The sequence below is a fragment of the Carica papaya genome, chromosome 2, assembly GCF_054855325.1.
Source record: "Carica papaya isolate Zhongbai chromosome 2, ASM5485532v1, whole genome shotgun sequence".
In the NCBI taxonomy this organism is placed as follows: Eukaryota; Viridiplantae; Streptophyta; class Magnoliopsida; order Brassicales; family Caricaceae; genus Carica; species Carica papaya.
The window spans coordinates 5,347,206-5,373,255 of NC_142310.1; the positions used below are offsets into that span (position 1 = coordinate 5,347,206).

The 26,050-nt window shown below is 36.3% G+C and overlaps 2 protein-coding genes and 1 pseudogene across 7 annotated transcripts; all 3 read right to left on the minus strand.

Moving 5' to 3' along the window:
- Nucleotides 1–122: 122 nt before the first annotated feature.
- Nucleotides 123–2,401, minus strand: LOC110824127 (FtsJ-like methyltransferase family protein). Of its 3 annotated transcripts, none has more exons than XM_022054677.2 (6): nucleotides 2,219–2,401; nucleotides 2,026–2,112; nucleotides 1,844–1,906; nucleotides 1,592–1,693; nucleotides 622–874; nucleotides 123–537 (listed from the first exon to the last, which is right to left on the minus strand). In XM_022054677.2, the coding sequence occupies exons 1-6, from the start codon at nucleotides 2,294–2,296 to the stop codon at nucleotides 425–427; spliced, it is 696 nt and encodes a 231-aa protein (XP_021910369.1). In that variant the 5' UTR covers nucleotides 2,297–2,401; the 3' UTR covers nucleotides 123–424. The 3 variants fall into 3 exon arrangements, with proteins under 3 accessions (XP_021910369.1, XP_021910368.1, XP_088069042.1); XM_022054676.2 differs by having other exon boundaries at nucleotides 622–877; nucleotides 2,219–2,396; XM_088212916.1 differs by having other exon boundaries at nucleotides 622–877; nucleotides 2,026–2,117; nucleotides 2,219–2,250.
- A 595-nt stretch (nucleotides 2,402–2,996) lies between these two features.
- On the minus strand, nucleotides 2,997–7,274 carry LOC110824169 (scarecrow-like protein 9 pseudogene; annotated as a pseudogene). Of its 2 annotated transcripts, XR_015816851.1 has the most exons (4): nucleotides 7,134–7,274; nucleotides 4,161–6,835; nucleotides 3,800–3,981; nucleotides 2,997–3,509 (listed from the first exon to the last, which is right to left on the minus strand). The product of XR_015816851.1 is annotated as a scarecrow-like protein 9 pseudogene, transcript variant X1 (transcript). The 2 variants fall into 2 exon arrangements; XR_015816852.1 differs by lacking the exon at nucleotides 3,800–3,981.
- Nucleotides 7,275–18,401: 11,127 nt separating this feature from the next.
- On the minus strand, nucleotides 18,402–23,918 carry TBP1 (telomeric DNA binding protein 1). Of its 2 annotated transcripts, XM_088212917.1 has the most exons (10): nucleotides 23,521–23,916; nucleotides 22,386–22,525; nucleotides 21,451–22,294; nucleotides 21,074–21,277; nucleotides 20,922–20,984; nucleotides 20,750–20,829; nucleotides 20,161–20,402; nucleotides 19,280–19,597; nucleotides 19,103–19,166; nucleotides 18,402–18,794 (listed from the first exon to the last, which is right to left on the minus strand). In XM_088212917.1, exons 2-10 carry the CDS (start codon nucleotides 22,455–22,457, stop codon nucleotides 18,597–18,599), a joined length of 2,085 nt encoding a protein of 694 aa, XP_088069043.1. In that variant the 5' UTR covers nucleotides 22,458–22,525; nucleotides 23,521–23,916; the 3' UTR covers nucleotides 18,402–18,596. The 2 variants fall into 2 exon arrangements, with proteins under 2 accessions (XP_088069043.1, XP_088069044.1); XM_088212918.1 differs by lacking the exon at nucleotides 18,402–18,794 and having other exon boundaries at nucleotides 19,097–19,205; nucleotides 23,521–23,918.
- Between the last annotated feature and the right edge of the window lie 2,132 nt (nucleotides 23,919–26,050).

Here is a 26,050-nt window from a genome sequence, read left to right on the forward strand (position 1 = left end):
AGATATTTTTAAGACAGATTTTTTAGACAAAAAGAAATTTATAAGAAAACCCTAAAGTCTTTTCTTACTCAGTATATCCTTAACGAGTCTAATGAAATCTATGATCGACTATAACAGCATCGTTTGCCCATAATTACTATATTATTAAATTATTTAAAAGATGTTACAGGACATTTTCCATTTGAACCAACATATATAGTACAAGGCAAGCAACATGTCTTCACAATAAAAGATATGAATAAAATAATAATAACGTAACCAAAATTGATATGTTCCTTTTTCTTGTTCTCTCTTGAAATTGGCATCAGTAACTACCACCATGGGGGATCAACAAAATATTTTGATAAGAAAGACTGAAATTATCGCTGGTTTGCTGTGGTTGTTGTCACCGAAAGCTGAAGACAGGCAACAAGCAAACCATCAGCTATAGCTGCAAACCCTGGCAGATTAGATATATCTCTCTAGATGAAGATCTCGTAGCTTTCGGCCTCAGCCATGATGCCTTTGTAAAGAGTGGTTTGCAGATTGGCATAAACTCTGCAGATAGCCTGAAATAGTAAGAAGCAAATTCTTTTCTAGAAAAAATAGAACATAAAAGTTGACTTACTAGATTACTACTACCTTGTGCATCCTCACTCTCCAGAAGCTTAATGATAAGGTTACCTCCCGGCCTCAGTACACCATGATCAGCTGGACTGGAATGATATCCATTAACTTCTTCTCCTTTAATATCATTATCTGGATTAGAGTAGGCTGCTCGACCAACAGCCAAGTCAAGTGCTCGCATCCCTAACTCGGCAGATAAAGCTGCATCTTTAGTGGTAATTCCAGAAACTAAGGGACACATATCTGAGAGTATTACGGAAAATCCTTTCTGCTGCAGAAGAGGTAAGTCTATGTCATTGCATGAGAATAAGAGCATAGGGAGATACGTTCATGAATTGAAGATTTCTTGAGAGAGGCGAGACCAAACATACTGCCACGGAAAATTCAATTTTCTACTAATAAATTAAACAAAAAGAAAAGTACGAAAAATTAGTATGTTGACGGCCTGGCTTGATCTTATATAGCAAGCAAAACCAGTAAATAAAACAATTAACAGTTTATATATTCAGACTACTTTTGAAAAGCAATTATCTTCAAAATTCCATGGACTAACATACACATAGTAAAACATTTATGATCCATTCGCTTCTTCAAAACACGTGAAAGATTATACATCCGAGAACTGGAAAATATTCAAGTGAGGTGAAACTTTACAGATCTTTCAAAGTGACTTATGTTCGAATTTCCACAGACTAATATACACATGTCAAACCATTTGTAATGGAAGTCGCACACGAATAAGTAGCTCAGTTGTTAAGTTTGAGGTTTCAATATAACTCCCATCTGCTTCTTGATACATTTGAAACATCATTGAATTAATATGTTTTCAAGCAAGACAAAACATGATATAGACGATCCTATATGCATTCATTTAAACATCCTAAATTCATTATACAACTAATGGAAACGAATGGTAAAGGCTATGGTGACTTTTCGACCATAGAATTTTATTTTCATATATAAATTATAGGATCAGTGTCATTACCTGAGGTGAGAACGCCCTAATTTTTGCTTTAGGTAGGTTCATAACATCAGCACAAACAGTATGAACCCTGGAATCACAGTGAAGAGGAGGAACCTTCACCTTCTGTTCTGCAAATCCCACATTTTACAAAATCACAACCAAAACAAAGTGCAACAAAACAGTTTCTTAAAAAAGTTCAACTACTCCAAAAAGAAAACACGCAATCAATGCCCCAAAATGGAAATAATAAAGAATCAACAAGGAAAACCAGACCTTTAGATCAATCCCCACAACGACCCCGCCATTCTTCAACGGACCTAGACTTTGGCAGGCAACCTGTAGGAAGTAAAGTTACCAAATGACACCACGAAAATCCTCAAAACCAATCAAAGAAACATTTTAACAAACAGAAAAAGCGCACGGGGAAGAAGAGAAGGTAACAGTTGGAGGTAAACCTGAAGCCAAGCACCTGGAGCACAACCAAGGTCAAGAACAGAGGAGCCTGTTTTTATCAGCTTGTATTGCTTCTGTATTTGTAGCAACTGTTCTAGCAAAAAAGAAAAAGGCAGAGAAGAAACTAGTGAATTCTTCTGAGCTAAAAGAAAAAAGGGGGAGTAGGAAAAAAGTGAAAGGCAGAATTAGGTAAACCTTGAAAGCAGAGCGAGCGACATAGCCAAGGCGCTGAGCTTCTCTGTAGAAGAAATCAGGTGTTCCTACTCCAGTCATCTTCCACTTTCTTGCTTCTCTATGGCGATGATATCAGCCCAAACGTTAAACCCTCATCTGGTAAGCTCCAGTCAGACAGAACCAAAAAAGGGTTTTTGAAAAATATATATAATATTTTTTCTTACTAAAAACTTAATTATGGTATGATTTCGTATGGTTCCGATAATTCAATTCTCCTTTTCAGTGAAATTTTATTTTATATTTTCAAAAATATATGTATTAATAAATTAAAAATGTTAAAATCATTTTCAATACAAATTAATTAACTTTTTTTTTAAAGAAGACGTGAAAAAATTTTATCTAATAAGAAGAGTTGAAAATTTATAATAAGAGAAACTTGATCACTTAAATTCTCTATAATCTATGTTTTTTTTTTTCTCTTCATTCTTTTATTAGTTTTTATTTAAACAGTGTTAAAATATTAAATAATTTTTTTTGCTTAAATTTATTCGAATATAATGTAAGTATTAATTCCATATCATTTTAGTGATAATCTCAAGTTGTCGTCACCCACCAATACATCAGCAGTAACTTCCTGCAAACAATTTTTGTCTACAAGTACAACAAGTCAATGACAACTTCCAGATTTAGATTTCAATTATATATACATACATATATATCTTCATAATCATCTACAGACTGTCAGACTACAATAATATATCAGTTTCATCTCTGATGTGCTTATTCCATGAAGTCATCACTAGCAAAGGCAGATAAAAGACACTGCCATTATAGTTTAAAGTAAGATAATTGAATCATTAACAAGGCAATTATACTCATGATTAAACTCTAAACATGTCAAAGTTACAGGCTAAGATTCTTAATCCTCCCCAGATAATTTTTTTGCAGTAGCCGTGATTCCTGTCCTAAAGATCTAGGAAGAAGAATCTGCACAAAGCTAAAAGTTCATGAATATGCATTGAGTTCACAAACTAAATATACGAGTTAAATTTTCCTTTCAAGTAACCTTCAAACGCAATACTTGAAGGTCCAAACCCTTTTCTTCCTTGCCATATACTTGATCCCACAAAGGAGTCCTCCACATAATTGAACCCACAATGGAGAAGGGACTCGTGCTAAGCATTTGTGGATGAGACTCTCTCTTACTTCATTGGTTCGTTCCATCTCTTCAGCCATTACCCAGTTTCTTGTTGTCCAATTTTTGGCTCTTGCAGGCCTCTCTTGCAACATGTTCCATATCCAACATCAAGGCCTGTGTATATACAAAAGGCGAGAAAGGGTCTAAATATTGCACTAGCTGATAGAATAAACCAAGATGACAGCAATTTGAAAATACCTGAATAAGATGGACTCACACACGTATTATTTAAAAACCAAGAACAAAAAGGCTATCATGTTTCAAGAAAATTGCAGCCTAAGAACAAGCAACTAACATTGCCCATAGAGTAACAACAAAATTTATCCTCTCCTCTTATGGAGATTCCTCAGAAGTTGCTTGACACTCACAGAGCTACTAGCTTATGCTCAAGTGACTGTTATTACCTCACTGTAGTGACCGGCATTTTTCATGTATAATGAAAGTATTTATCTCCTTAAGTCAATGTCCATGCAACATAGTCTTCTCTTTCTTCTAGAAAATCTATGACTGCTAATGGAAGCTGCCTTCAAAGGATCAATGCCCCCTAGTAATACGATAATCAGCAGCTAATATTCTATTCCATAACCTGCCCAAAAGATACAGCAGGCAATAATCACTAACGATACCAAGTTTACACATTTACTGTTCAAGTCAGTACATGCATCAGATAAAATTCTATAAATAATACATGTGTACATCATGTATATATATATAGAGAGAGAGAAAGAGAGATGGAGAGTAAAAAGGGTTTCAACTATCAAATACCTTGATAGCAGAATCCGATTGAAAGAGAGAGTGAAGTGTGGCTACGAGGAAAACCCAGGATCCTGCCATTCATGACTAACAATAAACATCTTCTTAACAAGCAGGAACCCAAGAAGAAAGTGCATAAACAATTCTTCCTTTCCATCCTTGAAGCAACCACTTGCTATCTTCCTCAATAACAAAATCTTTGTGATAGTTTGTAGCCACCCGCTCCTTTGTCATGCTTTTTATTTCCTCATTCAAAGGGAGCTGCCTAAACCCAGCCCTCAAATTCCGGGCCTGCCACTGCTTGTATGTCTCTGGTCTTTCAATTCTCTCAGCGCCTTCGCATGCTATGACATTCATGACTTCACGCCCAAATAGCTCTCTCTCTACCAGCATCCTCTCTTGAATCTCACGAGGCACTGTTGTCTCAAGCATGTCAAACAAAGTAGAGTAGTGAAAGAGAGCCTCCCGGAATCTTGTGATAAAGAAGGGTGCATTATAGGTCCCATTCACAATACCCAATATGAAAACTGTGGGATTTATTTTTCTTATCAGGTTTAGGACTTTATTCCGAGGACTATCCACCACCACACTCTCATCAAGTAGGTTTCTGAACCTGTACAAACAGTTTACAACAAGCACTTCATCGCTTTCAATCTTAAGATCCTCAATTTTAATTGTGTCCCACTTTTGAGCTATTGGACTGAATTCAAATGGAACTTTGAATGTGTTAGCATAGTTTGCTAAGCGACGCCCTGCCTCCTCAACCCTTTTAGCCGGCCGAAAACCCGGTTGTGGAAGATCTACCCCAGTGATCCGAAGTCTAGGAGGTCCCCCATGCCTAGATGAGAGACGATGTATGAGGCAGGGCCATTGAAAACCATAGAGAATACCAAAATCAATTATATGGAGCTTTGTTGCTTTCTCAGCTACTTTTATGATTGTCTTGTTTGAGAAGAAATTTGACATCTTCCTAAATGGACATGCAGCAAGAAACAAATGATAACCTTTCAAAACATCAGCAGCTGAAACTGGTTTATTAACTAAGGCAGCATAAGCCTCGGTTCCTGAACCAGCTAAGCGTGCCTCCAATCCAATAGCAAAATAGTGGGCCATCCTCTGCATCCCATCCCCCATGGGAGAAGAATGCTGTCTGATTTGTTTAAGAAGCTCACTTGCACTCCTATTGTCAGCAGCTCCAACAGCTTGTGCACAAAGAGTCACGAGAGTCCTTAAATCTACTATATCCTTTTTACGTTCTTGCTTCTTCCTACGAGACTTTCCGCCACTGGTCCCTGTTAATTGGCCGTTCTGCTGGGTGTTCTTATTTGTCTCATTTTGCCAGGCCTCACGAAGAGCAGCTTCTGTTCCACTTCCACACTGTAGCAACACCATATCATACATTTCTGGACTAACATTTGAGTCGGTAGAAAAAGCTGATTGTTTGCTCCTCCTCTCACTTTCAGTAAACACATCCTCAGGGAATGGATTTTTTCTCCCCCTCGATCCATCCAGTGAGCACTCTTCCTCGACCTTTTTCTCTGCCTTAACTACAATACACTCGGGCTCTTCTTTTAGATCTTTAATAGACAACCCACTATACCCAAGACCAACAGAGAGGTTAGTGCTGTTTGGAAGGAACTTACTTGCCTCTTCAAGCCCTCTCTTAAAGCGCGTGACAGACTCCCTGTCATCAAATATATCGGGAAATCTGATATTGCTTACTGGGGAATCCATGAACCCATATACAACATTAGCAGCACTGTTGGCTGAACCAGGGGATGACTGAGAACTTGTCTGCAAAGCAACACACAAGGACTTGTGCTCACCAAAATCAGAATTCCCCCCTGGATCTGCCAGGTAGCTAGGACTAACAACGCTAATGCTACTACTGCAGTTGCTGGTTAAATCACGTTTTTCATCCGGGCTTTCATGCTTTTGATCAACATTAGAAACTGACTCATGGTTAGGAAATGGAGGATACCACCCTGGATCTGTTAGGCTGCTAGTACTAACACAGCCAATGCTACTACTGTAGTTGCAGGTCAAATCGTGCCTTTCATCTTGGCTTTCATGCTTTTGATCAACTTTAGAAACTGACTTTTGGTTAGGAAATGGAGGATACTCTTCCCCAATAAGTTCATACAATGACTTCTCAGCAGCTTGAAGAGCTGCTGACGATTCTTGGAACATGCAATTCTGCTCTTCTATGTCTTCTTCCATAAGCATCTGGCTAATGTACTTCAGGACCACATCACTAAAATCATAATCTTCATGCGAATCTCCCTCTTGACTCACGGTCGACAATAGACTAGCTTTACTGGAGTTTGGATCAAGAGGTGAAGCAGAATTGACATAGTTTTGGCTGAAAACTATAAGATTTTGATTGGACGAGACCGGAAAAGTCTCATCATCAATCCTGAATCGGTTCAGAGAACCATAGAATTCTCCCAAGGGTTGATCCATGACCATCGATTCCCCTTCTCCCCCGCAACAAAATGGAAAGCTTACTCACAGCTAAAATACCCGGAATCCAAAATTTCAAAAGCCACTACAAAAACCGATCTAAATACTCAAAACTCTCAAGTTCCGACAAGAACATCAAATACCCAAAACCTGCAAACTTCAAAAAGATACTATCTCATCTTGAGTTTTCCACTTTCTCTATGAAATCTTGCATATCTAAAGTCCTGAAAGCAGTACCAAGAACATCAACACACACACATAAAACTGAGCCCAGAAGAAAGAACTAGATTGAAATTTAAAAAACCAAGACTTATAATGGTTAAAGAAAGTAAAAAAGGAAGCAACATATAAGAGTACATCATATATATACACTTCCACGCCACAAACCATAAATTATGCAAAGTAAGCAAAAGAGATAATTTCAATCCTGAAAAAACACCCATTAATTTGCAGAGCATGTAGCTGTAAATAAATGAGTTTTTTAAAAAAAAAAAAAAGAAAAAGAAATGAGGAGAAAAGTACCTGAGCCAAGCCACAGAGACGGAGAGATTTGGACATGAAAGCAACAAGTCTTTTTCTGCTGCAAGCAATAAATCTAAAAGAGGCAATTTTAGTGATGAGGGTTTAAGGATAGCCGGGGGATCGGCAAAATCCTAGCCGTCCAATTCCCAAACTCGTCCTCACCGTTTGATTCTTCAACGACGTGGACATGGGTGGAAGTTCCTTTCAATTTCAGAAAGTCAAATGTTCAATATTTTAATATTTGAAAAAAAAAATTGGTCAGACTATCTACACAAAATCAGTAATCATTAATATGTCAATAAATTTGAAGATTTTTAGATGTTGTCAATTTACAAAAGTCAATATTTTAATAATTATCAGTTATACATGAAATATAAACCCACATACTGTGAAGGATAAGGTCAACTTCAAATTTTTAAAAGTAATTTGCTTTGGACATGGCATGGGGTATCATAATTTCCTTTGTTCTTTTCACAATTTTGACTCTTTTGATCATTTGATATCACAAAACATTAATATGATAAGGAATTGTTATGTTGTCAAAATGTCTATTAACATTATAATCAAAGATGTAACACTCAAATTCGAAAGTTTTTAGAGTATTTTTTTATGTATATGAAGCGTGTTTAATCTCTGTAGAAAAATTCAACAAATCTAGGGACCGCCAGGAAGTGCAGTAAAAAATTTAGTATTTCGGACACCGATTCGGATAAAAATCTCTCACCCTATTTCCTATTATGGAATTGAAGCTTAATAATCTATAATATGGTATTTTGTAAAATTTAGAAAAATTTAGAAATAATTACAGATCACTAATAGAGCCGGAACTGGTTAGTTATTTATTTATACTGTTTAACTGATTATTTATTTGTATAGTTTTAAATACATGATAATATATTAAAATAGTTAAATGATTTAGTTGTATTTCTTTAATATATATATATCACTTATTTTGCGTAATTTACGGTTGATTGTGAAACGTCAAATTAATATACAAATGAAAAATTGCTTAATAATGTGAATTAATAAATTATTGTCTTACTGGATATCATGAGAGATGGTGGACGAACCAGTTACAAAAGGAACCTTACCATAAATGTTACCTCATACCAGATGGGTATCGAGAAATAGTATTTTTAACACTCATACCGGACAGGATATGGGGACGGTCCGGTTCACCCTCATATCGGACAGAGTATCGAGAGATGATATTTTTTGCGCTCATACCGGACGAGATATGGGAACGGCCGGTTAATTGTCAAGTTTAGATATTTGGTTCACGCATAGGAGGATATCCCTATGGACCCTAGAGGTACCAGTAAGCAGATAAAAAAGAAAATTGTTGTTCTTGCTCACTTGTATAAGAAATCATAATGTTATTTGAGTTATTATCTTTATAGGTTCATTTTGGACATCTCATAACTGTAAGTATGCAATAAATAATTTTTCTTGTGATAAATGAACTTACTTAAATTAAAAGCTCTATTAGTCGTTTTATATTTTCTTATAAATGTTTAGTTTTCGTATAGGTGAGTAGTGTGATATTCTTATTGGGCTAGTGTAACTCACTCCTATTAACTATTTTAGATCAAGAAGATTAAGATTCAGATTCTAATCAGTAGGAGGACTGTGAGTAGGTGTCCTCTAGATCCTATCAAGAGCTAGTGGAGGTTAACCTCCCTACAATATTTATTTACTATTTTCATATATTTATTTTTTTTTATAAACCTCTATAAAAAGATATTTTCGTAGCCCTATTGGGCATTTAAATTTATGTGTAAGGAATGAAAACCCTAACGTTATTATATGCTTCCGCATTAAATATATGAATTTATTTTTCTTTTAATTCCAGGTCATTACAGTTGGTGTCAGAGCTACGTTCCTCAGAAATATAAAACTATCACTCAATCTTTCGTTGTGAAATGCAGGTACAAAAAATGAGGAGAGGAAGACCTCTACTAAACCGAGCAGCCCGAGATGGCTCACTTTGAGAGGATGTCGACCGATTCTTTGAGATGTTAGAGAGACTAATCTCTGCCCAACAGGCCCAAGAGGAGAGGAGGGAGCTGTCTGACCCTCCCCCGCTACCACAATTTGAGCCACCCTTGCAGCAAAAAGATCCAAAGCCACCACGATACAATCTTGCTCCTCTACCATACTATCTGACACCACTACAGTACAATCCAGTGCCTCCACCGTATCATCTAGTACCACTACAGAGCCACCGGGCCCCTCTCCAACACAATTCAATTCCTCTTCTACGGGACCCAGTTCTACCTATGATGGACCCGGGCTATATTGAGATATACAAGAGACTAAACTCATCTACCTTTATAGGGGTATCCTCTTTTAAAGAAGCTGAGTTTTAGTTAGCTGAGACAGAGAAGGCTTTCGCGACTCTTGGGGTGGTTCCTGAACATAAGGTTATACTTGCTACCTACATGCTTATGGGAGAGGAAGGCCGCTGGTGGCAGCTCAAGCAGGCCACCCTGCCCGTTCTAGTCACTTGGGAACAGTTCCTAATAGCCTTCAATGCATATTACTTTCCAGAGCAGCTCCGACATTTGAAAAAAATAGAGTTTACACACCTAGTCCATTGTGAGATAACTGTGTCGAAGTATGCCCGAAGGTTCCTAAAGTTAAACTGGTATTTCTCTAAGAGCATGACGAATGAAGGCATGAAGGTAAGGAAGTTTGAGTGGGGCCTCCGCCCTGATATCAGATAGCAGCTGTACGTATTTGAGCTCAGTACTTACTCAGTCGTTCTGGCCAAGGCACAATTAGTGAAGAGGAACATTCGTATCTTTTCTCCAGCAATGGAGAATCCCAGACCCCTGGTTTCACACTGTAGACTAGCATCCACTGCACCAGCTCAGAAGAATAAGAGGCTTAGACCAGTGACCCAGTCTCCTTCTCAGACTCCAATAACAAGACGCGGTACGACTTATCAGCTATGTAACAAGGATCATAAGGACCGACCCTACTATTATCTCAATAATACTTGCCGCATATGTGGTAGTACCCAACACTATACGAGAGAGTGCTCGTAGAACCAGAATTAGGTCAGACCTCCTATTCAGGTCAGAGCTTACAACCTCACTTAACAGGATGCTGAAGCCAATCCAGACATGATACATGATGCGGACACTATCTGTAATCACCTTACACATGTTTTGATTGATACTGGTACTTCATATTTGTTTGTCTCACATACTTTTACACAAAACTTAAATGTATCATTGAAATGACTTGTTTCTGTGTTGTTTGTGTCCACTCCTATAAGTAGGACACTACTAGATGAGGTTATATATAAAGCTTGTGTCATAGATGTAGTAGATAAGAAATTAAGTGTGGATCTGATAGAAATTGACACAAGAGACTTTGATGTAATTCTGGGGATGAACTGGTTAGCGACGTACTATGCCACTGTAGATTACTTCCACAAGAAACTTGTATTCAACCCTTTTAACAAAGAGCCGTTTACAAGTTAATAAAAATTTTAAATGTAATTTTCTCATTTCATAGTGTTTAACTCTGTGGTCTTCTCTATATTAGACAAACGTAAGAAAAAAATCTGCATTCAAGAGATTCTAGTAGTTCGAGACTTCTCTAATATGTTCCCTTATGAATTACCTGTACTGCCAGTGGACAGAAAAGTTGAGTTTATTATAGATCTCTAGCCTGGCACCCAACCTATCTCAGTGGCCCCTTACCACATGAGCCGTATTGAGATGAAAAAACTGAAAAAATATATCAATGAATTACAGGATAGTGGGTTCATCCGATATAATGTATCTCTTTGGGGTGCCGGAGTTACATTTACAAGGAAAAAAGACAAGATGTTATGATTATGTATTAACTACAAGGGATTAAATAGGGTCACGATCAAGAACAAGTATCCCATCTCCAGAATTGATGATCTCTTTGACTAGTTGCATGGTGCTCAGGTCTTCTCCAAAATAGATTTGCGTTCGAGTTATCACCAAGTAAAGATCAGGGCAGAGGACATTCCCACACAGACATTATGAGTTTCTGGTCATGCTCTTTAAACTAACCAATGCGCCAATCATTTTTATGGACTTGATGAATAGAGTTTTCAGACAATTCCTGAATCAGTTCGTCATTGTGTTTATCGATGATATCCTGATCTATTCAAAGAGCAGAAAGAAACACGCTCATCACCTGAACCAAGTTTTGCAGATTCTTAAGGAGAAAAAATTATATGCCAAATTGAGCAAGTATGGTTTATGGCTCGAGTAAACTAACTTTCTAGGACACATCATATCAAAAGATGGAGTATCAGTAAATCATGAAAAAATTGAGGCAGTACCTGGATGAGAGAAATTGACATCGATTAAGAATATTCGTAACTTTTTGGGAATGACAAGCTATTACCGCAGGTTTGTAGAAGGGTTTTTCAATCTAGCAACTCTATTGATCCAGCTCACAAAGAAGAATATTAAGTTTGAATGAAACGTAGACTGCGAGATGAGCTTTACAGAACTCAAAAAATGATTGACTATTGCATCCATGTTGGCCTTACCTAGTGGGACAGGGGGTTATACAATGTACAGTGATGCCTCCTACATGGGGTTGGGTTGTATTCTGATGCAGACGGTAAGGTCATAGCCTACGAGTCCAGGCAATTGAAGAGTTATGAGAAAAATTACACTATCCATGACTTGGAACTTGCTGCAATTATCCACACCTTGAAGACCTAGTGCCACTACTTATATGGGGAGACTTTTGAGATTTTTACTGATCATAAGAGCTTGAAGTACATATTCACTTAGAAAGACCTGAATATACGTCAAAGGCATTGGATAGAGCTCCTCAAGGATTATGACTGTAATATCTTGTATTACCCGGACAAATGCAGTGTAGTAGCTGATGCGCTAAGCAGAAAAATTACAGGTATGTTAGCTCACCTAATAGTTTCTGAATGCAGGGTAATAGGGGTCGCATAATAGATACGACTTCAGGATTTAAAGAGAGTTGCATGCTTGGCCCACCTGTCTGTCCAACTCGAATTGATCCAGAGAATAAGAGAAGTATAATTAACCGATTCCACCATAGCCACCCTCAAGAAAGAGACAAAACAGGGAGTATGTCCAGAATTTCAAGTCTCTACCGATGGATTACTTAGGTTTCAGGACAGAGTGTGTGTTCCAAAAGACAGTGAACTAAAAAAAGACATCATAATAGAGGCTCACAGCTCCAAGTTAGCCATACATCCCAGAAGTACTAAAATGTATCAAAGTATGCAACCCCGATTTTGATGGAGCATGATGAAAAGGGAGGTAGCCGACTTTGTTACCAAGTACCTAGTATGCCAACAGGTTAAAGCGGAGCATTAACGTCCAGGGGGGCTACTTTAACTATTATCGATACTGGAGTGGAAGTGGGAACATATCACAATGAATTTCATAACATAATTGCCTAAAACATGCCCAGGACATGATGTCATTTGAGTAATTGTTGACCGGCTCACCAAGTCTTCTCATTTCTTGGCTATCAAGATGATTGATCCCTTGAACAAGCTAGTAAAAATGTAAATCTGAGAGATAGTCAGGTTACATGGAGTTCCAATGTCAGTAGTATCCGACAGGGACCTCAGGTTCACTTCTCGATTTCAATCTAGTTTTCAACAAGGCATAAGAACAAAAATGTCCCTTAGTACCGCATTCCACCATCAAACCGATGGGCAATCAGAGAAAACGATTTGTATACTAGAAGATATGCTCTGAACTTGTATTTTAAATTTTAGAGGCTATTGGGATTATCACCTACCTCTGATAAAGTTTGTCTACAATAACAGCTACTAGGCAAATATTGGTTTAGCTCCGTGCAAGGCATTGTATGGCCAACAATGCAAATTGCTAATATGTTGGGAAGATGTGGGTGATAGGAAATTATTCGGCCCAGATCTTGTAGAGGAGACTGCAGCCAAGATAGTTAAAATCAGGAAAAACATCCAAATAGCTCAAAGCAAACAGAAAATTTATGATAACTCTCGGAGGAGGTATTTGGAATTTGAAAAAGGTGACCATGTATTTCTTAAGGTCACTCATTTCAAAGGGATCAGTAGGTTTGGCAAGATGAGAAAATTAAATCCCCGATTCATTAGAATATTTGAGATCTTAGACCGGATTGGTACGACTACCTACAGACTGACACTACCTCTAGAGCTATCCAGGGTTCATAATGTGTTTCATGTATCTATGTTACGTAAGTACAACCCGGACCCCTCACACATCCTGTCTCATGAGCTCTTTTTACTCCAAGAGGATCTATCCTGTGAGGAGGTACCGGTAGGCATTGTAGACTGAAAGAGTAGAGTACTCTGCAACCGAGAAATTCTATTCATCAAGGTCTTATAGTAGAACCATATGCAGAAAGGGACCACTTGGGAACTGGAATCAATGTTCAGGACTCAATATCCCCATCTGTTTGACTAGCAAAAAGGCAACAAATTTGAGGGACCAAATTTCTTTTAAGGGGAGAGAGTTGTAACACTCGGGCTCGAAAATTGGCCTCGAGATAATTTTTATAGATTATGAAATATATATAATAATTAAAAAAAAATTATTTTATTTTAATTTGATTGAATTTTTTTAAAAAAAAGAATTAGGGATGAAATTAAAAATACTTTTGGAAAGAATTGGTAAAAATTTAAGTTCAGTGGATATTTTTGAAAGAAAAATTGAAAATAGATGGTCAAAGTACAAATAGAGAAAGTTTGGCCACGTAGGACTGCCTAATCAACAGCCTCGACAAATCAGAACGAGCCGTGTGTCCAGGCGCGCTGATGTCGACGCCACGCAGGAGGCCACGCTGGCAATCCGCGTGCCCCACGATCAGACGACCCAAGATCGATCCCGCACGCATGGACGGTCCATATCCATTTTCTCTTTAGGAGTTATCGAACGATCGATATCAGACCCAATGAACGGTGCATATTCGTTCCTTCTTTGGGCATGATCGAACGGACGAGATCGATCATGATAGACAGCCTAGATTAATGTGGAATGGATATAAATATTTCGCATCACACATAACCTGAACCCTAGCCACCAGCCCCCTCCCTCTCCCCCATCGGAGAACCAGACGCTAGAGAAGAAAGCCGATCGCCGACTACCGCCGCACCAGAGCCACCTCTGACTGCTAAAAAAGGTAAAAATTCTCCTACTCACTTAAAATTCAATTTCGAGCACCCCTATAACTATATCAGAGCAAAATAAATGGCAGATGAGCTGAAAATCGCGGGCAGAGCCAAGCGGAGCCACTATGGCCCAAATCACGCAACCTCATTCGATGAACCCCTTTCTGGTTCTCGTTTCGTGTGATTTTTCTACCGTTGTGTTCATCGTTCTGTTTTTTGTAGGTTGACTGAAGGAGGAATCCCAGCTGTGAATGAGAGCCGGCAGAGCCACCGCACTTGAAAACTCTACCACTGGTAGGTTTTAGTTTCTTAATTTTTTCGACCAACTAAGGCTCCCTGACATATTTTTTTGCAGGAATATGTGTAAAGTCAGCCGAAATTGACCTAAACCAACCAAAAAGGGCCAGACCGAGGCAAACCATCACCGCGGGCGGTGATGCCGTTGCTGGAGCACGGCGCCGCTGCCGTGTTAGAATCCCAAAATTGGCCAGAATGTGTTTTTAATACTGATTTTAAGTTTTTAGGATATTTTTTAGGTATGTAAAGCATATTTAATCTCCACAGAAAAATTCAAAAAATTTGGAGACTAGGAGGCGCAGTAAAAAGTTCAGTATTTTAAACACTGATTTGTGTAAGAATCTTTCACCCTATTCCCTGTTATGGAATTGAACGTAATAATCTATAATATAGTATTTTGTAAAATTTAGAAAACTTTGAGAATAATTACATGTCACTAATGGAGGCAAAACTAATCAGTTATTTATTTGTCTTGTTTAACTGATTATTTGAATGTACAGCTTTAAATACATGATAATATATTAAAATAGTTAAATGATTCAGTTGTGCTTCCTTGATATATATATCGTTTGTTTTATGTGATTTACGGTTGATTGTGAAATGTAAAATTAATATACAAATAAAAAATTATTTGATGATGTGAATTAATAAATGGTTGTCTTACTGGATATTCTGATAGATGGTGGACAGACCGGGTACAAAGGGAACCCTACCGTGAATATTATCTCATACTGGATGGGGTATCCAGGGATGATATTTTTAGCGCTCATACCAGATAGGGTATGAGGACGGTCCGATTTACCCTTATACTGGACGGGATACCGATGAGTGAAATTTTTTGTGCTCATACCGGACGGGATATGAGAATGGCCGATTAATTGACAAGTTTAAATATTGAATTCACGTATAGGAGAACATCCCTATGGATCCCCAAAGGTACCAGTAAGTAGATAAAAAGGAAAATTATTGTTCTTGTTCACTTGTATAAAAAATCATAATGTTATTTGAGTTATTGTCTTTATAGGTTAATTTTGGACATATCATAACGATAAGTATGCAATAAATGATTCTTCTTGTGATAAATGAACTTACTTAAATTAAAAACTTTATTAGTCGTTTTATATTTTTTTACCAACATTGAGTTCCGTATCGGTGAATAATGTGATATTCTTATTGCACTAGTGTAGTTCACTCCTATTAACCATTTTAGATCAAGAAAATCAAGATTCATATCCTAATCAGCAGGAGAGCTGTGAGTAGGTGTCCCCCGAATCCTATCAAGAGTTAGTGGATGTTAACCTCCCTACAATATTTATTTACTGTTTTTATATATTTATTTCTTTTTTTATGAACTATTATGAAAGGAACATTTCTGTATCCTTATTGGATATTTAAATTTATGTGTAAAGAATATAAACTCTAACGTTATTATGCGCTTCCGCATTAAATTTATGAATTTATTTTTCTTTTAATTCCAGATCGTTACAAAAGAAATTGTGACAAAAAATAAATATAGATGACTTTAGACATGAATATCTCAATTTAAAGAGTGAGTTTACATCATATAGAATGTTACAATATTGGAAAATTTTTGGAAGGTTAAAGTTTTTCATTCAATGAGTTGATGTTCCCCATATTTTGGGGATTAGTGATTGATTTAAAAGATTTATTTTTTTAAATTTTTGATAAAAAAAAATGACTTATAAAACTGTATCACATATGCAAATGTGGGTTGAAATTCATTCAAAACAAATAAAAATATTAAGTAAGCATTTCTAAATGTAATAAACAAATATATGTTTTTTTTTTCAAAACAAATAAAAATATTAAGTAAGCATTTCTAAATGTAATAAACAAATATATGTTTTTTTTCAAAACAAAATATAAGATTACCTAATTGTAATATATGACTTAAGAGAATGTTATTACTTATTTGATGTAAAGTTTAGTAAAAATTTCATATCTAAATTAGAAATATTATGAAAATACTGAAAAATAAAATTTTATTGTAAAGCCCAAAAATCAATAAATTTTATATATTAAAAAACAAATATGTATACATGTACATATATCTCAATTCAAACTCCATCATAAAAATATTAATAATCTTTCAACAACTACTTAAAAAAGAGAATCTTAGACTTCTCAGGGAACTCGTATGTGCCTCCTAAGTTTTTTTTTTCTTAAAAAAAATAAAATTATAAAAATATTAATAATTAATTTGAGATAAATCATACTAATGTAACGTTTATACTTAATGAATAATTTTTTAATTTTTTAATACAGCAATTTTATTATTTTTTTATTATATTAAAAAAACACAAAATGAAATAGCTTCAAAATTGTTAGATGAGGAGAATTGATAAATTATTAATAAATAAATAAATTGAAAGATAACGAAGCAAACAGTGAACTACCATATTGTAGGAACCTTATCATTGTAAAATAATAATAATAATAATAATAGACCAGTTCACCCACCCCAAAAGAAAAAATTAGACCAATAAAAGTAATGGGCCCAATAAATTGATATTTCATTAGGAAAGGTCCAACGATTTGTCATTATCGGGCCAAATCGGGCAATTGTGGATCTCAACCGACCCGAAAGGCCCGACCCAAATTTGTCATTATCGGGAGGGCCATCTATTTTTACATGTGTACATACATATATATATATTCTTTCTGAGAGGGGATATTTATGTATATTTAAAACAACAATTTTTCATATTTAAGAGGTAATTTGTTTCATAATTTTATTAAATTTGTGCTGTTAAATTATAACAAGTGTCTTAAACAATATTTAAAATACAATTTCTACTCTAATAAGATTATCAATATATATATATATATATAATAGATAATAGATGAGGTAAAATTAAATAGTTTTAGTAATTGTTTATTTAGAAAAAAAAATTGCTCTTTATTTAGGTTATAAATTAATTTATTTATAAATAAAAATTAAACTGTAACTGAACATTATATAATAAAAAAAATTATATTAAAAATCCAAGTGAATTAAATACATAACATATAATTTAACTTGGCACCTCACGGAGACGTGCATGTGCCCCTTAAAAGCTTTGCGTGAACTACCCACTAACCATTTTCTTCACGCCTTATCCACAACTTTAATAAACAACCAACCAGCTACCCATGGAAAAATTTAAATAATCAACCCAATTGACTTCTTCGTTGGTTCAATAAAATAAGAGCAAATTCCAATTTGGATTTTCGTAAATCATAAAATATTCTTCAATTCTAATTTATTTAAAACTTGAATTTCTACAATGTGCTCCCGGAATTTAAATTGCAATTAAATGAAACTCCGAACAATAATAAAACATTTTAGCAATTTCAACTAAATACAAATTGTCAAATCATAATACCCAATTAGTATTTATGTGTAATTTAATAAAAATTTATCAAATTCTAATAATTTTAAATCAACTAATTTCTAAACAGTAGTAGTTGGTAGCATTAGAGTCCACATCATGATCTACTAATTAAACTAAACTACCTCTCAAAGTTCCTTATAGTAGCAGCAGTCATCTAGAATTAGACAACTACAAGTCAACAACTCACACCCTTATTATATGCTAATTAAACTATACTCCACGTAATTCTAACACAAATAATTGAAGACAGAAAAGGATGGATAAGATGACAAGATTATATGTTATTAAAAGAATTTTTTTTTTTTTAATAAAAAAAAAGGAAATCAAAGAGTGTTTTCCTTTCAAGTTTCAGCAAAAAATATGAATTACATAAATAGAATACAATGAATTTTTCCTTTTCTAAAATAATATGTCTGGTTAGAATGACCTTTATTTCATTAAATCATTTACAGGTGCTGTTCTTCCCGCATTAGGGAAAAATCCAGCGATGAATCAAGTGAGTGCTTGCATGTGAGGAATAATACAGAAATTAATTTTGAATCATCTTAATTTCTTTGTACAGTTTTCTTGTTCTCTTCATGTCAACGTTTTGTTTACCTTCCTTACTTTTTACACCATAACAATGGCTCCGGGTTGGACGTCTGTGATCTTTAAGGTTCCAGCTTGACGTTTTCCTTGTTTAGCTTGGTTCTGGCTCCAATAAGAATGGGCAGCCAAGACTCTGTCCAGAAGTTCCTGGGGCACAGGTTCCCCCCTCCTTTGCTGAGGGGAGATTGTTGCTGTGTGAACTAGTGTCTTCCATTTGTCCTGCACGCACACACACAGTGCAAAATGAAACGAGGCTAATAGTTTGTCTTATTTAACGACTCTTGCAAGCACTAACTATGTTCTTATAATTTTGCGGTTCAATTCCGATCATTCATCTCATCCCTATACAAGGGCATAGTGCCCTATAGACCAATTCTTTTTGAATGCGAACTTAAGAAGTTGAAAGCTTCTAGGGCTTTTACTGTTCTTTTCTCACCTATTTATAACACAAAAGCATAACTGACAATAAGCATGCATGTATCCACTAACCATACAATCAGGTACAACACTTAAGATCAAGATTTTACCTTCAAGTCAACATAAGTACGATGGTCTGCATCCTCAAAAGCACGCAATTTAACATCACGCCACCTGCAGAATAGTAATCACTTTTAGCCCTTACAATGGCCACTAGTGAAAACAATTCAGGATAAGTATTAGCATGATAACCGAACTGATTGGATCATCAGTAAGGACCATCATACCTTCCAGTCCCAAGTTCCTCAACTGCCTGAACAAGGGCTTCGACCTCTGACACAGAGAATGGTCTCCGGGTTCGACGCTGTGCAAGCTCAGATTTCCTGATTTTCTGGTTCACAGGAACAACAGCCAATGCCTCAACACTCATAGCTGGAACTGGAACCAGAGCTCTAGAATCTGACGGGGGTTTGTCAGTTAATGAATCAACATATGAGGAAACTATTTCATGATTACTGTCAACATGATTGCCTGAATCATTTAGGGAAGTAGGGTCAGGTATTGCATTGGGGATCCCCAGTTCTAAAGCAGGAGCTGCTGACAACCTGGAAATAAAAGCAGCACTTATTAATTAATATACAGGCAACTAAAAGTATGTAAAAAAAAAAAAAAATTCCTATCAGAGAAAAATTAGCTTTTACTTCAAATATTCACCGAAAAAAGGTTTACAATGAGAAACAAGTCTACCAGTTGTATCCTCGTTAAAGAAATTTTGCAAAATTCCTCGGCCTTTTAATGCACAAAAGGAAAGACCAGCAAATTGCACTTCCTAAGGATAGGTCCATCAATAATTCTTTGCCAATATAACCTAAATATATACCGCTACTGGTAGGTACTGCCTAAAGCTTACATAAGACATCCAGTAAATGATGTTGACCCTCTCTGTGTGCTCCAAATTGATGACATAATGAAAAGGACTTCAATCTTCATGAGAAAACAATGGAATAACTACTATTGGTCCTTGCAAAGAAAACAAATAGGCAAAGATTTTCTACACTAGTTATTAGAGACGATCTTAAGAACATTCCAAAATTACCCAACAACAAAAATTGGCAGAGGACTTAAAAAGATCAGTTCAGGAATGGCCTTAAGAACATATTAGAATTACCTTGATAAAAGTAGGGTTGGATCATTTGGTAACAAAGGAGGATGATCTTCAGGGCAGATGGGTGGTGGAGCTTGTGCATGCGTAGGCTCTAAAGTGAAGCCCAAAGCATCCAGGTTGTCCTTACAAGAAATACCAGTTTGTGATAAAGTTCTGTCGTCATCTCTGATTTTCTTCCCTTTAACAAGTACCCCAACGCGTATTCCACCTCCAACTAAAGCAGTCACTGCTTCCATCACTGTCCTCTGTACAACATAAAACCAATAATTACAAACATATGAAAGCAACTTACAGAAAGTAGCCTATTGCTCTCACCTTATCCAATCAGTACCTACATAACCAAATTCGATAAGAAACTGCTTTCTCATTGTCCGAGAAAATGGTTTATGGTGCAAACAAAGACAGTGATGGATAAACGTACACAAAACTGTTTATGGTTTCTATATGTCAAAAGCATGGGACGGTTTGTCAAATTAAAGAAACACACAAAAATCTAATCGTCCTGTGAGAAAGGCAAAAAAGGAAACTAGACAATACTACATTGAATAATAACCATATTTGTGAAAATCGAAAGAGCTACATATATATATACCTTAAGTGAACCAACAGTTGCAGTGTCTGGGACCTCAATAAAGAGCTCTGGAACCCTAAAGGATTTTATGCTAAACTTCACTGTTATAGGAAAAGAAAACAGAAATAAGAGTCAATTTGCACCTCAATATAAGAAGAGCAAATAAATAGTAATAGATCAAATGATCAGGTACCATGAGAACTCTTTGGGCGAGGCAATGCTGGAAGACCTGTGACTGACGATGATATCCCAGTTACTGCAGACAATAAAATGATTAGTTAGTGAAAACTATGGAACGGAAAGGTTCAAAGAAAGAGGTAATAACACAGCCATTAAGCTAAGGACCTCCATGCAACATTGCATCTGATCCACTCTTGTCCACATTTTTCTCGGGGGAATTAGTAACACTTTCACTGCTAAAGCCTCCATCAGAAGTCACTACCGAGTTTCTGTCAGAAAGTTTTCTCTTCTTATAAAACACATCATGTTGAGACGACTCACGGTTGTAACACGTTTTCCTCTTGTGATAGAGAGGCTTTATTCCCCCATCTACAAACAAAACAATCAAGAGAATGATCGTTAAAGAAGGTGCCCGAATTCCATTAAGAATTTTTTTTTTTTTTTTGAAATAAAATTCCATTTGGAAGAAATGAAACAAAGAAATAGTCTGTCTGTGCTCAAGTAGAGAGAAACCAAAAGTTACGTCAAGCCATACTTCTTACCAGCTCTAGAAAGTTCATAATCCTTCAATTTTGGAGCCACTTTCCAGTATTTTGATGTCAACAATTTCCTTATTCTTCTATCTACAATTCGCGGTGGAGGCCTATAAGCCTTAACTTTGTTGCTAAATTTGTAATTATAACACCTAGAAAAGTTTTCATCATCATCTCTTCTACCTAAACTAACATCAGTCCTATGCCTTGAAAGAGAAACATTAGAAACAAGGTTCTTGCGTGATGGTATATTGACATCCTTGTCAGAACTAATCAATCCAGGAGAACCCATACATAAGTCAGTTTGATCATTTGCGTGGCACGTATTAGCCTCAGTTAGATATTCCAATCCCTCGGTTTTTTGCTGTTGATCATATCCATTCTCCAGAATAACACCACATGATTCCCCAGAAACAGGAGAGCCTCTCTCTGGTTTGCTAGGAAAGTTATTGTATCCTTTCTTGCTTTCAAAACCTACAGACTTCGAATTACCATCAATATTATGCAAGCAACCTGAAAATGAAGTGCGTTCCAAAATGGCATCATTTTCTACATGTGGAAATTCATTTGGTGAACACTTCCGATCACTGTTCTCTGCAGTTGATTCTGAGGCAGCAATGCTCACTTCACAGCTTCCCCGATCAACACATTCGGTTTCTAATCGTTTATCACCATCTTCTTGCTCTTGCGCAATAATATCTGTAGCAATCCTAGGACAATCACTTCTTTCAGATGCATTGCTAGAAGCAGAAGAACTTTCACTTTCCTCCAGTAGTTTGCCAGCTAAAGAAGCAAGTAATTCAAATGCACAGACTTGAGTATCCTCAGCAGTTGTCTTGTGTGGAGCCCTCCTCTGGAACAAATGATTATCGCCCATCATAATAAAATCGTGATTCAAGAAAGAGACTAATAGAATACAATGGTAATGCACGTGAAATACTTACCCTACTTGAACGAGGTGCCCTTGGTATAACAGGGACATTGAATCCATAATCTACATCCTTCTTGAACACCATATCTCAGGCATGTATGACAATTAAGAAGTCGTCAAACAAACAGAAACATCAAAGCCAGGTCCACCTAACTGTCGTCCAATCCAAAAGTTTAAAAGAAAAAAAAAAGTGATTCAGTAAGAGTTTTCAACAGATTACTCTGGCATGTACATATAAGAACGAGTAAACACCAAAGAATACAATTGCTAAAGAAAGCAAGTTGCAGACGGACTAATGCTGCCACGACAATGAAATTCAAAAAGCAGGGCCTTCTTTTTCTGAGACATGCAAAGGAATGAACAAAGTTCCTGGAAAGAAACTCCAAAGCAATGCTAACTATAATACGAGCATCTAAAAGTTGCGTATGTGCATATACAGCGAGCAACGAAAATCATTTCTATTTAATGGCGAGATTCCTTGGAGTAAACGTATCCTTAGATAGAACACAGAAATCCAGTTGTATAAAAATAAACAAATGAGTAGCGATCGCCAATAAACCAGCCCCGTGAGAGTTATCGAAAACAGATCCAAAAATCCCAAACGGAGATCAATCTACGAAAATGAAGAACTTCGCTGAGACCGCGTTTGAATATAAATTCCGGGAAGATCAAATCCTCAAATTAGTTTTAAAACAGAAGAAATTCAAATTCAATAGAAATTAAATTACAAGTCAAACAAACGCTAATCTCGCTTTTTCTTCTTCATGCAGAACAAAATCGAGAAAAAGTACAACACCATTACTTGCTTCACTCATCGCATATATTACGAACCAATATAGAACATTAAAGTTCAAATCTCTGAAAATATGTCCAATTCCATGAAAACCAGACAAAAACTTAATCTCGTGATCAGATCTCGATTCACAGACAAAATTCAATTTAGAATTCTTGCAGAAAAAAACATAAAACAAATTGCTTCAAAGTCTCATATCGTATCAGATTCAACTCTCCCGACCACAATTCAGCACCAAAACAACCAAATCTCCACAATTTCAAACAAAACAACCATAAAAAAATATAAAAAGCAGTTCCAGACGCGATCAAGCGAGCGAACCACGAAATGAAAAAAGCCAAAAATGAAAACTCACCGATAATATGCAGCCACGGTCCTCACCGTTCAAATTCCTATAAATTCCTATACAAACAACACGTGCATACAAATCAAAATCCTACGACGAAGCGAATTTCCCACGCTATTCCCGAGCCAGAAAAATTCACCGATTCCAGGAAAGAAAAATCTAAACTTCCAGATTCACAAGAAGAAAACTAAATTCAAATCTCTAAGTTAATTTATATTTTCTTCTGTTTTTTATTTTTCTCTTCTCTTCTCTCATCTCCTCTCTTTTTCTCTGCATCAACCAATCAATCAATCTCGGTTGATCTCCGTTAAAATGGACAACAGAGACAAACAAACAAAACCCCTCCTTTAAAAAAAAAAACAAAAACCACCAAAAGATTAAAAAGAAAATGAGAGAGCTTTAATAATAATTGTTAAACCCCCCGGTAACACATAACTATTTATCCTTCTATTTATTATAGTTATTGACCACGAAACGGGACCAGCCAGTAAAAGGGCAATAATGTACGGGCAATAGCAGGTTACCATAAACCTTTCACTTTGCTTGGGATAAATCAGGGGACCAGTTCTTAACCCCTAATTTCATAAGATAGGTTTTGCCACGTGGCAGGTTTTCACTCTGTTCACGAAACCTTGTCAGATTTTTTATTTTTATTTTTCATTTCTTGAGGATAATGAAAATTATCGTTATTACCCAAATGTTTCGAGACTGCAGAAATGATCAGATGTGGACAACACTTTTATCAACGATCACTGTGCTCTCTTCTTATTGGCCCACGTGGCAAGAAGTAATGTTAGTTGAAACGTGACTAAGATCGCCATTACATTTTAAAATAAATAGAAAATAAAATTGCGTACGGCTTAAATTTACGGTAACGAAGATTTTGTCAATTAAATTATTAATTATATAAAAATTGCTTCATATTTTTAAAATTTAACTAAATATATTTTAATTCATAAATTATTTTAAAATACCTAAATAATACATAATTAATCGTCACCAGATTAATAAATAAAATTTTTTTTTTCATTTCAAGCACATTATTTACAAATTAACGTATGATAATTTTTAAAATGTCCAATTTCCTTCTTAATGTTTTTTCATACTGTCCATAAATGGACTAAGTTCTTGCAATTAATCAATTATCAAACTCAATTATTTCTAAAAAAATATGCACCGCCAACGTTAATAACAACCTCATAATGTCATGCAAACGATAAGTGAAGTTCTTCTTGGACTTTCCTAATTTAATAGCGATTTTCCTATTTTGGAATTTTGTCAACGTTTTATTATCACATAATAAAATAAATAATATTAAAAGAGAAATAAAAATAAATATTATGGTCCCATTCCTATTGACACGTCACATTAATATATATATATATATATATTAAATTAAACATCCCATTAATGTATGCGTATTATAATCCTCATAGTTTGATTAGTGGTGTTCCTATTACAAATATTTTAAAATATATTTAGTATATTAGTTTGGTGATAATTACCAAATGTGGATCCATATAAGTTGATGAATATATGTCTATGTTTAATGTTTGATTTTTTTTTCCTCATATTTTAGTAACATTTAGTATTGTTTAACTTTAAATTTATTTAACATAATTATAAATATAAAGTACAAATATAATAATAATTATGATGAATCTTGTAAGGACTAGAAAGTAGAAAGAGTAGAAAAAAAAAAATAAATAATAAAAACGACGTCGTTTTAGAGAGGGGAAAAACGACGTCGTTTTGAAAGAAAGAAAAACGACGTCGTTTTGGGATGTAGGAAAACGACGTCGTTTTGGGATAGGCTGGCAGGGTATAAAAGGAGGTCGGGAAAGGGAGAAGGGGGGGAGGAGAAAAGAAAAAAAAAAGGGAAAGAAAAGGAAAAAGAGAAAAAGAGAAAAGGAGGGAAGGAGGAGAGCGGAGACGAAGAAGAAGAGGAAAGTTCCAGAAGGAGAGAGGAGAGAGTCGGGGCAGAGGGGAGCGAGAAGGGAGAGGGAAGGAGGTCGTGGACGGACGACGCGACCGACAGGAAGAAGGAAGATGGAAACGGGAGGTACGGTGAAAATTTGAGCTGTTGGTGTGGTGTGTGTGTGTAGAGAATTTTGTGCAGGTGCGGCGTCGGCAATGGCGCGACGGAGTGGAGCAGTGAAGGTAGGCCGTAAGCGTGGGGTTGTCCCGCGCGCTCACGGAGGTGATCGGGGAAGGAATGGAAAGTATGGCGGTGTTGGAGGCGTGTGGGGAGCCGTGGGGAAGGATGGGGGTGGTGCGGGTAGAACAGAGTGAGGAGGATGTGAGAGAATAATTTAGGAGGCGCGGGTGGGATAAAAACTCAAGAGGACAGAAGAGGTGTGTGCGTGATGTGTGCGTGGGTGAGGATGTGGAGGGAGCCGCTAATAGGCGGTGATGTGTTTCCCCGAAATGCACGGTGGTGAGGGCGTGTATGTGGTGTGAAACGGTGCAAGCTGAGAGGTTAATCGCCCTAGGGAGGCAAAAGTGTATAGGAACCGGGAGGAGGCAGGAGGATGGGGGA

Excerpts from the sequence above, each read along its gene's own strand:
- TBP1 (XM_088212917.1), bottom strand. The coding sequence starts at position 22,457 with ATGGTGTTCAAGAAGGATGTAGATTATGGATTCAATGTCCCTGTTATA. Across the intron at positions 22,295-22,385 it reads GGGCACCTCGTTCAAGTAGG|AGGAGGGCTCCACACAAGAC; the intron begins GTAAGTATTTCA and ends CATTTGTTCCAG. Across the intron at positions 19,598-20,160 it reads CCAACCCTACTTTTATCAAG|GTTGTCAGCAGCTCCTGCTT; the intron begins GTAATTCTAATA and ends TTTTATTTCCAG.
- LOC110824127 (XM_022054676.2), bottom strand. The coding sequence starts at position 2,296 with ATGACTGGAGTAGGAACACCTGATTTCTTCTACAGAGAAGCTCAGCGC. Across the intron at positions 1,694-1,843 it reads TTGTGGGGATTGATCTAAAG|AAGGTGAAGGTTCCTCCTCT; the intron begins GTCTGGTTTTCC and ends TTTGCAGAACAG. Across the intron at positions 878-1,591 it reads TTAGGGCGTTCTCACCTCAG|CAGAAAGGATTTTCCGTAAT; the intron begins GTAATGACACTG and ends CCTCTTCTGCAG.